Here is a 14256-nt window from a genome sequence, read left to right as displayed (position 1 = left end):
ACTCAACTTGTGCCTTCAGAATTATATTTAACATCATTATAAAAAAACAAACGTTTCTTATGGAATTTTAAGGTTTATGACTTAAAATCAATAAATAAAGCTAAATTTGGTATTTTTTATTAGATTCTCAAACCATTTATTTAATGATAATTAATATCGAACGAACCATTATCATGAGCGTTTTACGTTTTGTTATCTGTCAAGCTACTTAAACACGCTCCATCCAAGGTCAAATTACTTTCCCCACTAGTGGATAAAACGCGTTTTTCCTCGCTTGTATTGAAGGATAAACGACAACTTTCCGAGCTAGTGAGGGGAAAAGTTTTTTTTTGCGTTTTTTGTTTAAATATTAAGGGTTTATTAAAGGGGAACAAAAAAAATATATTATTTTTGCGCTACGACGCATGGTTTAGGGGATAGAGCCTGTTTTAACAAACGGGCTGAACCGCGCGAAGCTATTAATATATAAATTAATATTTTGCAATGTTTTTAAAGGTGAGCAAGCAGCAACTTTTTAGCCTAATGCCTTTTGGTGGTAAATTATTTCGTATTTTTGAAGCGGCGTATATGAAAATTTCCCTGAGTCCTGCAGATTTATATCTCGGGATTATTAACTTCATCTTCATTGTATCTCTTTTAGGTCGACGAGTTTCATTATAATAGGATAATTTTTCGAATAGGTAAATAGGTATTTTAGTGTATGCTACTTTATGCGTCAGGCAAGCCATGTGAAGTTCCATTCTATTCTAGATTCCATATTTAGAATTTTTCTGTCAACCAATATTGGGGAGATACGAGCTCTTTTTGGTACGTTAACAGAGAACCGAACACATGCGTTCTGAACACTTATTTCACTTTTTTTCTTCGTAATTTACAAAATTATTACGTATTATTGTCACAAAAATTCTCTACCTTTCAGCTATACCGCTCATATCGCGCAAGTATAAGCACAAACGAAAATCAACAAATTTTCAACAACTATTTGGCGCAGTCTGGTAGGATGGTTACCGATCGATAAAGATTACTTAACTGATACTTTTCTTAAATTTCTTAATTACTAAATTAGCTTTGGCGTGCACCAATATATAAAAAAAGAACTGTCTTCTTTGTACTACACATGTTTTACTACACGATATTTTCGCAACAACAGAAGATAATAAAATACTTACTCTCCTACTCTCTCCCTCTATACTGTCCCCACCGCGACTGAAAGACGCCGAGCGACTGCCATCAGGCTCTGGTGACGCCTCCTCTTCTAGTGAATCCGTTATCATTGGGATTTCTAATACCTAAAACAAGAGGAAAACAAATTGTAAACTATTCAGTAATGATACTCGTATCCAATCTAAAAATTGTTTTTACACACACACACACATTGGAATTCGTATGTCTAAATACATACGAATTTTAAACACATGATTCAGACACAAATATTAACTAACACAATTAAGCGACACCCATAGATTTAGTGCAAGGTTTAACCGATGTTTAAATTGGCGCTTAATAATTCTCTTTTAAAATAATATAATAAGGTTTAAGTAATTAATACCTTTGATAAGTTTAAGAACATCTATATCCAAATTATGCTTTTGGCTAAGACGACGCCAAGTAATAAGTATACCGATTTCTCTAAAACTTTCGACATAGTTGAGCATTCTCGGTTACTATTTAAATTACATGAACTCTGTACAAAGATACCTCTAGATGTAGTTTGAACCCTATATTCTAAATTGAAGCCAGATTCGACTTATACAGTCATTCTGAAAATACCTATATATACTTCTAAGTAGGTACTTGAGCGTTGATTCGGGAGTGCCACAAGGTTCTCATATAGGACCGTAGGACCGCTATTATTTATCTTATAGTGACATGGGTTAGTGATTCGTCTTGTTTATTTATGCTTGTGACACAAAAATATTTGAACTTATAAATCAAAACAAGTGCCTTGACTTACAAAAATGTTTCATCTACTGCGATTCTAATAATTCTTTGACGGAAACTTACATGTGTCTCAGCATGCGTGTCCTGTTTCCTGAATTTGAAAAGCACCACGTGTCCGTGCGGCAGCGCCGCGCACAGCCGCCGGGACTCCGCGCACAGCGCCGCCTGCTGGATCGCGAGAGGCGAGTCTTCACTGCTGCCGCCGTAGCCGCCTGATACAGAGCCGCGGCGCTCGAATACTGGGAACAATCAAATTCTTACGGTCTTTAATGAAAAAGGTATCATGTATTCGCTCGAAAAGGTGTTTTTTTTCCACTTCTACTTAATTTTTTAATTCAGGTAATGCGGATTGTCTAAGTTATTGATCCTTTATGTCATCACCGTCATCGGCTGAAGCCTTGTAAAGCCCGATACCCTTTTTTTAGGATGACAAAAGTGTCAAAACGTAGTCATAAACCTCCTAGCTTAGGTTTTTCAAAACAAATCAAACGTTGTCTATTTATGGGCTACTACGTTGTTATTTCTCTTGTTAAAAGAGATAGGGCCTTTTACAAGGACAGTAACGATCCCTTAAAATTGCAATCAATGGACCCTAAGTCAACTTAGTATGTATTGGCTTAAAGTTATGCCAACTAGATCATGGCATAACTAGGCAAATATTCAACAACATTTTTAATGCAAGATTCTTTACTAAACTAATTTAAATGCTCTTTAATGTAAGGTACGTTAATAACTAATGAAAATTTTTTTTTACATAAAAATATTGTGTTTTTTTAGATAATATATCTATCTAGTTAAAAGATATTGAAATATTAGATGTGACTTACCTTTAGAACATTTTAATTTGTACAAAACTTGTAAGGTCCCTGCACTTGCATCCCAAAATTTTATGCTACCATCTTGATGCCTGAAAAACAAAATGCTTGTTTTAGTTTAATTGCCAATAAAATTAGATATGTATTCCAGGAACTGTAAAAACAAAAACAAAAAACATTACGCGCTTTATTTTTTTTGTCCTTATCTTTACGACTTTCTGAAGTCGACATCAGTATAGGTCTTTTGAAATTCATGATTTCCATGCGGATTGGAGATATATTTCTCAAAAAAAAACAGCAAAAGTACAGTCAGCAGTTCTTAGCATTTCTGCATACAAATATGTATGCAGGGGTTTTGCTGACTGTACAGTCGAAGGCAAAAATATCGATCCAGACAAATGGCTCAAAAATATGTGAACACGACTTTATGTCTAAGGTGTAAGAGCGTACACATATTTTTGAAACTTTGTGAATGTGTATATATTTATGCCCTTGACTGTACAGCAAAGAACTTGACTTTTGACTTGACTGTGCAGAAAAGGCACCCCCCCCCCTGCATACAAAGTTCTGTAAATTAGTATGGACGTGGGGTACCTTTTCTCTGCAGCATAAAATATACGTTACCTTGTACAGCCAGTATAAAATAAATAGTGACGGCCTAAATAGCCAAATATATCGGAACACATCCTTATTTCTATGGTAACAAAGGTTTATTTGGTAACTTTGGGCGTCACTATCTGACAATATAAATATGTATATCTATCCCACTCACCCTGTAAGTATAATTTCGCTGTAAGAGCAGGACGCAGGCGCCCACTCTCCGCCGTTTATCGGCCACTCTTTCTCGCTAAACCCCGTCGCCTTCTTGTTGCCTTGCCGACCCACCGAGTAAAAAGCAGGGATCTAGAACGCACACATAAAATAATGATAATAACCAGTCCATGTCCAGTCCCTTAAGAGGCCGGTGTCGATTTTAGTCGCAAAAATGTAAAATTGATGGATTTAGTCGGTGAAATTGTACACCTTTTGTTACCTAATTGAAATAACAAGTACTGGTTTCGATTAGCGCATCTTCTTATCTTACCTTTTATCAGATCAATTTGTTGAAAACAGACTCACTAAATTAGTAATGTTTGCTTTTCTGATGGACGTTTAGGTAAACGCGCGTAAAGCACTGATTTTGTCGCTCTTATTTGTAAATTTCGTAAAGTTTGGACTGCTAAACATGGTAATTTTGTATTACACATATCCTGTACTTGACGTTTATCAGACTACATTTTTATTATTATGACTTTGAAGTAGTGTAAATGAAAGTTAGACGAAATCAATTTTCTCCAGAAATTACTTCAAAACAAGTGACAATTTCTCTGAAAATCGACTTAATTTCAACGTAATTTTGATACTTAAACAATCTACAACATTTGTTGAAACTATTCTTATACATCAATTTGTATAATATACCACCATAAATTTTTGATGAATTTTTAAAAACTGTCCCTTCTTTTCATATATTACCGGTGACGCACGCTTGCGACCTCATTATTAAAAGGCAAGATGAGAAGACGTGCTAATAGAAACCAATACTTGTTATTTAGATATTACGTAACAAAACGTGTATAATTTCAACGACTAAATCTATCAATTTAAAATTTTTGCTCCAAAATCGACTACGGCCTCTTAATACTTATATTAGAATCTCTATGTTATGCGAAACGGAAAAGTTAAGGTTAGGTCCCGATTCGCCGGATTCTTGTTTCGTCGGATTCTCGTAAATTCGGGTTGTGACGTAGGTACTAAAGTAAATCCGGCGAATCGGGAACTAACCAAAGTTAATAATTTTACTCAATTTACTTGAATACGAGTACCATGAACTATTATTGCACAGTAGGATCTTAAGATAAATCAAGCAAAATGGAGACAAAATTAGGTTTATGACAGAGCGAAATAAACGACCAGTGCACTTAATTACGGGCAATCACACACGTATTTAAATTAAAAATCTAAATAGAATGTGGACTAATGAATGTTTAAGGTCTCTGGAAATAATTCAGTGAGCTGTGATCTGTGAGCGTTTTCCAAAAAAAAATACTGAAAACCTGATTCTTACAAATCTGGACTTTCTTGTGCTCATTCTACTCAGAATCGTCAGCATTCTCTATCCTACCATTAAAAAAGATGTCCTAAAATGTGCTTTCCCATTACGTCACGTTTTAATGAAATGAAAAATGCTTTATTGCCACAAAAAAGTAGGTACTGAATATAAACTAACTAACTAATGTTTTGTGTTACTTATATAGATTTGTGTTATTATTTGTGTTACGTATATAGGATGTACCAAAAATAGTGGGGATCCGTTTAAGAGGGCATATTCGGTACCGAGTTCTGATTAGGAAAAAGTAGAAGAAAATTGGCTTTTGTATGGAGTATGGAGGAAGACTTGGACGACATATAAAAAAAATTAGGTAATTTTTTTTTTCTACTTTTTCCTAATCATAATACGATACCGAATATGCCTTTAAACGGATCCCCGCTATTTTTGTTACATGCATGTGCGTGACGTACTAGAAACTAAAATTTCCATAGGTACAATACATTTGTTTTAGCATGAGGATTGAATATGCTAGTGATTCTGCGTTGGAAGAAGCCAATAAGATCAGGATCTGTGGTAATCAGGTTTTCAATATTCTTTGTTGAAAATGCTCATGTAAGGGGAAGAGTTGCTAAATATTTTAGAAAGAATATCAGATAATTACCAAGTCTGAAGGGCAGTCGGCGAAGTATGAACAGCACGTGACGGGGGATTCATGTATGTCCATGGGGTAAGGGTTCTCGAAGCAGGGGTAGCCGGGCGTCTGGAGGTCTATCACCACCAGGTCGTTCTGGAGTAGCACCACGATCGCGTATGGCTCTTGGTAATCTGGAAATCACGGGAAAAAAGTCTTAATACTAATCTTGTATTATACCTGGCGGTCTAGCATAAGTTGCGTTCTCGCGCGCGAGTCCATACTTGAAGTCGCGCTAGATGTATGGAGTCGCGCGCGAGAACGCAACTTATGCTAGACCGCCTGGTGTTAAACATGTGTTTAGGAATATATATATATATTGTACGTAAGATTCACATTCTTCCATTCGTCAGTTATTTCCGTTCCATTCAAATGTCATTCAGTCACTTCCGATCGAAATAACCTCACTTCAAAAAAACGACTTTGTCAATTACCGTAATGGCTGACAATTGACATATCGCGTTCTTCACGTTAAATTCATTTTAAGTCAAAATATCAGCAAACCTGAGCTGTGTCTGCCTTAAGCATCTATATTTCTTGTAACTGGACAGTGACAGACTTAAACAGTAAGACAGAGAAGAAAGAAGATCAAAAGAAGAAACTGCGGGCCCGTACAGCGCGGGATATTGCCAGGTTACCCTGTCTCACTTACATTATAAGGTCTTATTTTTTTTATTTAAAACCCTTAGAGCCCATTCGCTTTTTCCTCATTCTGTTCCTAACATAAAATTTACGACATATGTATGTTTAACACAACTTTGGGAACAAATCAAATTATTTTATTAAATATTTTGATTTTGCGTTTTTTAAGTAGTCACACTACTATATAAATTATAATATACTGAAATAGATGTCATATATTATAGAAAAAGTGACGAAGCCCTCCAGTGGTGAGGGCCGGATTCGAACCGGCGTCTTTGGCAATCCGGGCTAACGCTTTGAACCCCTAGGCCACCACGCCACGGCGGAACCCGTCCCGATTTCTCGACTATATGCCATCTTACTAAGACTATGGCTATAGTTTTCCACTCATCTACTCGAAGGTTAGCTGGAAGAGATCCCTTATAGGGATAAATTCCCCTTGTACTTCTATTATACTGTAATTTATTTTTGTAAACCTGTGTTGTGTACAATAAAGTGATTACTACTACTAACCTACTATGTCATTATGTCATACTTTCGTAGAAATTTGACATTAATGATGACATTGCCACACTGTCATTGCAAATGCCATGCAGAGTTAGATTGGTCCGACTTTAAAGTTTCATACTATAATGGACACTTACCGGCTGTGTGTGGACTCTCACACAGCGTGACAAAATCAACCACACTGTGCTCCATTTCTAAAACCGTGGTGCTCTTCCCGTTTAGGACTGTGATGCTGTGCGTGCGACCCGCCTTGTCTGTTGGCAGCCCGCCGGAGAATATTACTAGGCTTTCCCTGGAATATAGAGAAGAAATGTTTTAACAAACTTTCAAAATCTGGAGGCTTTTAATAGTAAGGTTTAGGGAAACATTTTTTGTGATTGCATGTCTAAATTAATTACTGTTTGACACACAAATCAGATATGCAGAAACGTGGTGCCTGTATCGTAAGCATATTCGCTCATTGGACAGCTTCCATCTGAGATGCCCCCGCGAAATTATGGGCGTCCATTGGTCCGACCGTGTTAGGAACGCGGAGATCCTTAGGCGTGCCGATGTCGCTGGAATGGAGGCCTACCTAATGAGACGACAGCTTCGATGGTGCGGTCACGTCTCCCGCATGTCCCAGGATCGAGTCGCGAAACGCATCTTCTACTGCGAACTGCAAGATGGAAAGCGCAAGCAAGGCGGCCAGTTCTTGCGGTTCAAAGATGTGTTGAAGCGGCATATGAAGAGTGCTCATATAGAGCCAACGACATGGGAGAGCCTAGCCAGTGACCGTCCACGTTGGAGGCATATTGTGGCACATTATTTTGAGTTAAAAAAATAAAAGACTTAGAATCTCACCCTGTTTTTGCCGTTTTCCATTCAAGTCTGTGTATAGGTTTGCAAGGTTCTAGTTTTCCATCTTTGTTAGCTTTTGCTGAAAACATATAAATATAATTTGTTAGGTTGGGTTTGTGTCATCGACATTATATGCGTTATTTTGTGTTATAGCAGAGACGTTACAAGCATAGATTTCTGTACATTGACCCGCCTGTTGCTATCTCTATTTCACGCGTATAATTATACAGCTAATTTATAAGAAAATGTTCAGGTCGTGTCATCAGGTCAATTTACAAAAATCTATATGGAAAGCGTCTCTTCTTAACAGTATACACAAAACATTCATTATATTTATAATTCTGATTTTGTTTGTTACGGCTTGACCCGTGACTTGTACGTACAGCCAGCATCAATAGTAGCGGTTGAAACAACGCGCCAAAAGAAACTGCCGCCCTGGAATACTATTACAATTAGAGATATATCTCTAGTCTATAGTGCACATCAATAGTATTCCTAGGTTACAAGTCTAGTTTCCAAGGCTACTACTAGTTTGACGTGTACTCCACACCGCCAGCGCTCCATCCACATGCGCCGTCATGAGTTTCCCGTCGTGTTGCCAAGCGGCCGCGCGGATGCCTTTATTTACTCGGGGTTCCGACATTATATGCGTTGCGTGTGGGGTCTCGCCGCTCGGCCCAGACGACTTTCGATACTACTTAGTGTGAAAAAGACTTGCTTACCATGAGGATAAGGATAGAGATGTGGGTCTAGGTTGACGTGTGTTCCATACCGCCAACGCTCCATCCACATGCGCCGTCATGAATTTGCCATCGTGTTGCCAAGCGGCCGCGCGGATGCCTTTATTAACTCGGGGTTCCGAGTAAGCCTCGCCGTTCGGCCCAGACGACTTTCGATACTACTTAGTGTGAAAAAAGACTTGCTTACCATGAGGATAGGATAGAGATGTGGGTCTAGGTTGACGTGTGTTCCATACCGCCAACGCTCCATCCACATGCGCCGTCATGAATTTGCCATCGTGTTGCCAAGCGGCCGCACGGATGCCTTCACCCGGGGTTCCGAGCGAGCCGCGCCATTCGGCCGCCTTGGCTCGTAAGTCCCAGACTACCACTAGTCCGGTTTCGTAGGCTACTAGCAGCTGTAATGAGATAATGTTTGGCCATCAGTAAAGAAATTTAACATAAGCTGTGTTTTTATTTTCCTGATACTAACATGAAATCGCCAATACTAATAAAATTATCCTGATTTTGTATCTTTTTTGTACTAAAATTACAGATGGGTTGGACATATTGCGGCAATCCAACAGTGATTTTAGTTTCGGGGAGTTTTTTATATCGGATACAAGGTTAATAAGGTTAGGAGCTCACATTTTTACAAGCTTTTATTTAACTTGCCCTGTTAGTATGTATGTACATATGTTAGTGTGGGTCAAATCTTGGAAGCTAAATTTGACCCACTTCCCGATTTCCGATTGAGCTGAAATTTTGCATACATATGTAAATCTGATGACAATGCAATATTATGATGACATGGAGCTGATCTGATGATGGCGACAGGAGGTGGCCATGGGAACTCTGTGATAAAACAACGCAAAGTACCTAATTGTGTTTGGGGTCGTTACAACAGTCGCGATGAGTATTAGTTGTCCGTGAATAGAAAAGTACAGTCAGCGATAAAAACTTGAAATGATATTTTTGTCAAAAACTTATTAAGGAAGCTTCGTTGTAAAATTTAGACCTTAACTACGAACAAATTAATTTGATGTTGAGTTGATTTACAAATGTGGCAATTCAGGATGGACTCGTTTTAAGTATGTAGTCAACTGATACATCGGATTGTCAATTCCTTAAAGTGCATGTTCAGATATTTTACAGTACATATGGTGTTACTTTACCGCACTAGTGTACTGTGTACGATACACGTGCGAATAGGTAATGTGCAACTCGTGTCGATATAAAACCCGCCGCCGCCCCGCCGTTTTAATTTATCGCCGCTCTTTGCGAATTTTCTGCTTATCGCACTTGTATCCGGTTTTTGTATGCAACAAGTACAGTAGTACTTGTTGCATAAAAAAACCGGACAAGTGCGAGTCGAGGGTTCCGTACTTTTTAGTATTTCACTAGACTTATATTGACCGGGATGCGTATAGACCCTGATTACCTTTTGTATTGTTCATGAGCTCCCGATATTTCGACGCAGTTACATGCATCTTGTTCACGGGTGACTGAAGATAGACAATACAAAAGGTAATCACGGTTTATATCCCGGTCAATATAAGTCTAGAGAAACTAAACGTGAATCATTCAAAACTCTTTTTTAGTATTTGTTGTTATAGCGGCATCAGAAATACATCTGTGAAAATTTCAACTGGCTAGCTATCACGGTTCATGAGATACAGCCTGGTGACAGACAGACAGACGGACAGTGGAGTCTTAGAAATAGGGTCCCGTTTTCACCCTTTGGGCACGGAACCCTAGAAAGTAAGCTATTTTACCTTATTGGCATCCAAAGGGTTGTCGCTAATCTCGACCACGGCACCCGGGTGATTCGTTCTCGTACTGTAACAAACAAGTACATATAATTAATTACAGAATTAGACAGAATAGGAAAATTCAATAACATAGTGTTTATAATAATATACATTATAATAGTAGCAAAAAATGGCCGTCTCTCTCGCACTTACAGTCATTAGATGGTTAGTTGGTTACCTATATTTTTTGTCAGATTTTTTTAGATTTTTTGCATTCATCTTTTTAATTTTTTTAAATCATAATTCATAATTCTTTATTGCAACCATGGTACAGTATAGATGTAAATTATAATATACAATGTCTCACATGGACCCTGTAAGGGCACAGCATATCAATTGCTTACTCATAACATATTATATTAACATATTATAAATTGTGATTTCGCGCAGGTGTAGGCTTAGTATAAAATTAAATGAAGTCCTAAGTTTTAACACTTCTGCATTGTAATTGCTTTTTGTTAACTACTATTACGTCGAAGCAAAAGAAGAAGCAATTACAGAAACAAAAAGGCGAAGTAGATTCGTCAAAACTGGCATAATTATGGAAAAGTCACGCCTCGAGGAGTATATATACCGTAAATTGTTCGTAATTCGGGCGCTCGTCAATTATTTAATTAAGTTACAATTTATAATTTTGCGCATTTTGTGAGCTCATCGGTGTTCTTAGTGACTTTAATAACCAAACGGAGTAGCCAATTAACAGGCGTTCCCCTCTGTCGAAAAAGTCGGCCAATGTTCATACACAATGTATGGACTGACGTTTATCTGACATGGCTATTTTTACGTTACGTATACATTTGATGTTCCCCTCCCCCGCAAAAATCGGCACTTTTTTGTACAGAAAATTACAGACGTGGCGTCTGTTTAGCTATATCCTAGTAGGTACAGGTTGCAATTTTATTACTGGGTTCTTGATTTCAGGCAAAAAAAAAACCTACACGTGAACCACAGAAAATAGAAAATTATTAACATATTATTATTATATTTTCTATTCTATTCTATTCTATTCTATTAAATATCATAATGGAAACAACAAAAAAATCTATCAGTATGACATTTTCTTATCCAAAAATCTGTATATGTAGTATTTCTTCCGTGTAAAAAGAAATGAATGTTTTATTTCAGCAGTTTTCAATGTTTAAAGCTAGTTGGAGGACTCAAAAAATCTTTCGCTCTATATTGTACAGTGATAAGATGATTGGCGCCGTCAAGACGCCACTTAAAGAGCCTTAGCCGCCGACAAATCTAATAACCGCAGATTGTCCACTGAAGGGTCCGGATTGTGACGAAAGTAGATCACAATCACTGCCTTCCCTTCTACTAGTTGACAACAATAAGGCCCAACTCAGGTATTAAATTTTCGTTCGAATTAGTATGGAAAAAAATAGTTTTATTTAAAAAATCTGAGAATGCAGACCTTCTTCTTAGGAAAATAAATGTTACCTTTGTTGCAAATTGAGCTATCTCAATGTCTTAAGGTAGTTGGCTCAGAAAAATCTTCAAGTATTGTACATTGATGAGACGACAGGCGCCGCCAAGTCGCCACATAAAGAGGCTCCCCAGCCGTCGACAAATCTAATAACCGCAGATTGTCCACTGGAGGGTCCGGATTGTGACGCAAGTGGATCACAATCACTGCCTTCCCTTCTATTAGTTGACAACAATAAGGCCCAAATCAGGTTTTTTCATGTCGAGACGGTTTAGTAAATCGGAATTGTGGAGGCTTATTTAGAAACGTCGATTGATATTTTATGAAAATGCAAGTGTTCGTTCTTTAATTTAGGCCTATTACAATGCACTTATGAATGTTAAAACTATCACCGGTTTGCAAAGGAAAAGCGAAGCTCGAGAAGATACCAGCGTCCAGAGAACAGCGCCAGGGCCGTCTTAAACTATGCTGGGGCCCTTGGCACTTATGAATTTGGGGTCCTTTTGGAAAGTAAAGAAAGCGAATTAAACTGACACCCGACTCGACCAGACTCGGTTGTTCACTCTGGTACTGTCTGTCCTTCGAGGCACCCTGAGGAAGGCCCCGTGTGCCCTTATGGTAAAGACGGTACTGCTCAGCGCGTGTAACATTACAATTTAAGTTGTTATTTAGTCCGGAGTGTCTTAAGGGTATTAAAAACTACTCGGTAGAGTGCAATCAACAGTCCGAGTTCGCTAAAGGCAATTTCTAAGCACACTAATAGTAGTTTAATGGTAGTAACATGACACACTATACGTCAAATAATTCAAACAGGCCTTTGTTATGTCGAAACACTTTTCAATTCAATTCAATTTTCTTTATTTCAATTTAGGCATTAACATAATGCACCTATGAAAGTCAAAAAAGAACAGTTGTACAAAATTAAAATTAAACATTCATCCAAATAATCACAAATCACAACATACATTACAATTGACATACTTAGAAAATACAGAATTATTAATAAAATCAATTTTAATTACCTATTTAACAAATTAAACATTTCAATCAATACAAAAAATATATAACAGAATTATAAATAAAATCAATTTCAATATTTGCCCTTAGACTACTTGGTTTGTCACTTAAGTTAATTTTCCATACATCCCGATCTGTGATATAGTCCTTAACTCTATAATATGCCCTTGCAATCAGTGCTCGTTTTACAACGTTACCAACTGAAGAGCTCTGAAGAGCGCATTTCGATATCGCTGTCACTTTAGTCCAGTGGTTTGCAAGGTGGGGCTAAAGGATAACTAACTACTTCGGTTGGAGTATAAGTTTATTGTGTCTTGAATAACATAATATAGGAGCTTATAAAGGGCTAAACTAAGGGAGTGTGCACACACACTACAGATTCCAAACATATATTTTTAACACTATCTCCTATTGGGTAGTCTGATTTTACTTCAATCAATGTATAGGAAATAAATCTTAGGTACAAGCTCCGTTACTCTTATCCCTCATGGAATAACTTATACAGAAATTTCATTAACAGATCCCATATGCTTTGCATTTTCCATTTAAATGTCTTCACGAAGATTCCTTCTATACGAACAAGAATGTAAACATTTCAAAACCGCGACACTCTAAGGACACTTCTAATTATTCTGGCGAAAACAAAGTGAGCACACGCACATTTTAATTGTGTTCCGTTGACAATTTAACGACAGTAACATCCCAGCGAGCTTGTTAATCTTACTGAAAGCTACATTTGTCTTCCTTGTTTACGCACCAGACCGTGGTAAATAAAGCCACAGAGTAGAAAAACTAATACATATATTTGTTTTGTTTTGAAGATATTTGTTTACTAAAATTAATAAATCATAAAATTTCACATTACATATACATTCGATGTTTATGAAAGCAATAACAGAACAAAATGGATTTTTGATCCAAGAAAGACAAACATTGATATAACATCTGTATTCGTGAGTTCCACCATACTTATTTATATTCATATGTAAAAGTAAAACCCTTTATTTAATCAAAAAGGCATATTATTCTGTAGCTGTATTTTTGGACGAATAGCTCTATATCTCTTGAATAGTTAATCGTATTAACTAGGTATGACATAAAAAATTTTTTTGAATAACATTCCTATAGTTTTATTCCTGTGTTTTCTTTATGTTAATACATTTTTATTTGACATTTATCTTGCATTAAGTCTATGTAGGTAGGTACTACAAATAAATGAATGAATATAAATATGGAGTGGCTGATTACAGGCGAGACTTATGTAAGGCCGTCCGCCTTGCGTCTGCCTAATTTTAGGTAAATTCCGCTAAGTCCAAAATCGAGAGAGAGAACGGTCCTAGATATTGCGTCAGAATATCACAGTTTGAATGGCGTCACTAAGGTTGCCCGGACTTACCTTCTAGGCTATTTAGGCGGTTAGGTCCTTACAATCTTTACGCCAACTAAACTAACTATTAGCGTAAAAGTATAACAAGAAGATCACAATCCATTTCGTTGAGTTACTTATGTGCGTAATTAGTTAAAAGCACATCCAATAAGAATATAAAACTGTCTAATCTCATCGTAATCTAATTCTTAACCAATCTGTAAACCACCCTTACAGTCCGCCGGCGCGGCGCCACTTGTTGCAGCCCCTCCTGAGACACCCCCCTCCCCAATCCCCACGGGCCACGTGCCTCGGGCCTCGAAATAGGCGGAAAGGTTTATCAAAGTTTTGATAGTGAGTTGGTGGGAATGGGTGGTTTGTGTGGG

General features: G+C 37.4%; 2 protein-coding genes across 4 annotated transcripts in view; both read right to left on the bottom strand.

Moving 5' to 3' along the window:
• LOC134744903 (syntaxin-binding protein 5) overlaps positions 1 to 14256 on the bottom strand; it is a 431872-nt gene that overhangs the window by 24290 nt on the left and 393326 nt on the right. The window contains exons 5-13 of the mRNA XM_063678851.1: positions 10023 to 10086; positions 8456 to 8666; positions 7532 to 7607; positions 6826 to 6980; positions 5510 to 5673; positions 3529 to 3659; positions 2769 to 2848; positions 2005 to 2180; positions 1170 to 1289 (exon numbers count right to left, since the gene is read on the bottom strand). Of these exons, the coding sequence (XP_063534921.1) occupies positions 1170 to 1289; positions 2005 to 2180; positions 2769 to 2848; positions 3529 to 3659; positions 5510 to 5673; positions 6826 to 6980; positions 7532 to 7607; positions 8456 to 8666; positions 10023 to 10086 (1177 nt within the window). The remainder of the gene's footprint in view (positions 1 to 1169; positions 1290 to 2004; positions 2181 to 2768; positions 2849 to 3528; positions 3660 to 5509; positions 5674 to 6825; positions 6981 to 7531; positions 7608 to 8455; positions 8667 to 10022; positions 10087 to 14256) is intronic.
• Positions 1 to 14256, bottom strand: part of LOC134744846 (cathepsin L-like) — a 480196-nt gene that overhangs the window by 86988 nt on the left and 378952 nt on the right. The window lies entirely within an intron of this gene.

Source organism: Cydia strobilella, chromosome 10, assembly GCF_947568885.1.
Source record: "Cydia strobilella chromosome 10, ilCydStro3.1, whole genome shotgun sequence".
Taxonomy (NCBI): domain Eukaryota; kingdom Metazoa; phylum Arthropoda; class Insecta; order Lepidoptera; family Tortricidae; genus Cydia; species Cydia strobilella.
The sequence above is the reverse complement of the archived record's forward strand: the minus strand, read 5'-3'. Positions and strand labels throughout refer to the sequence as shown.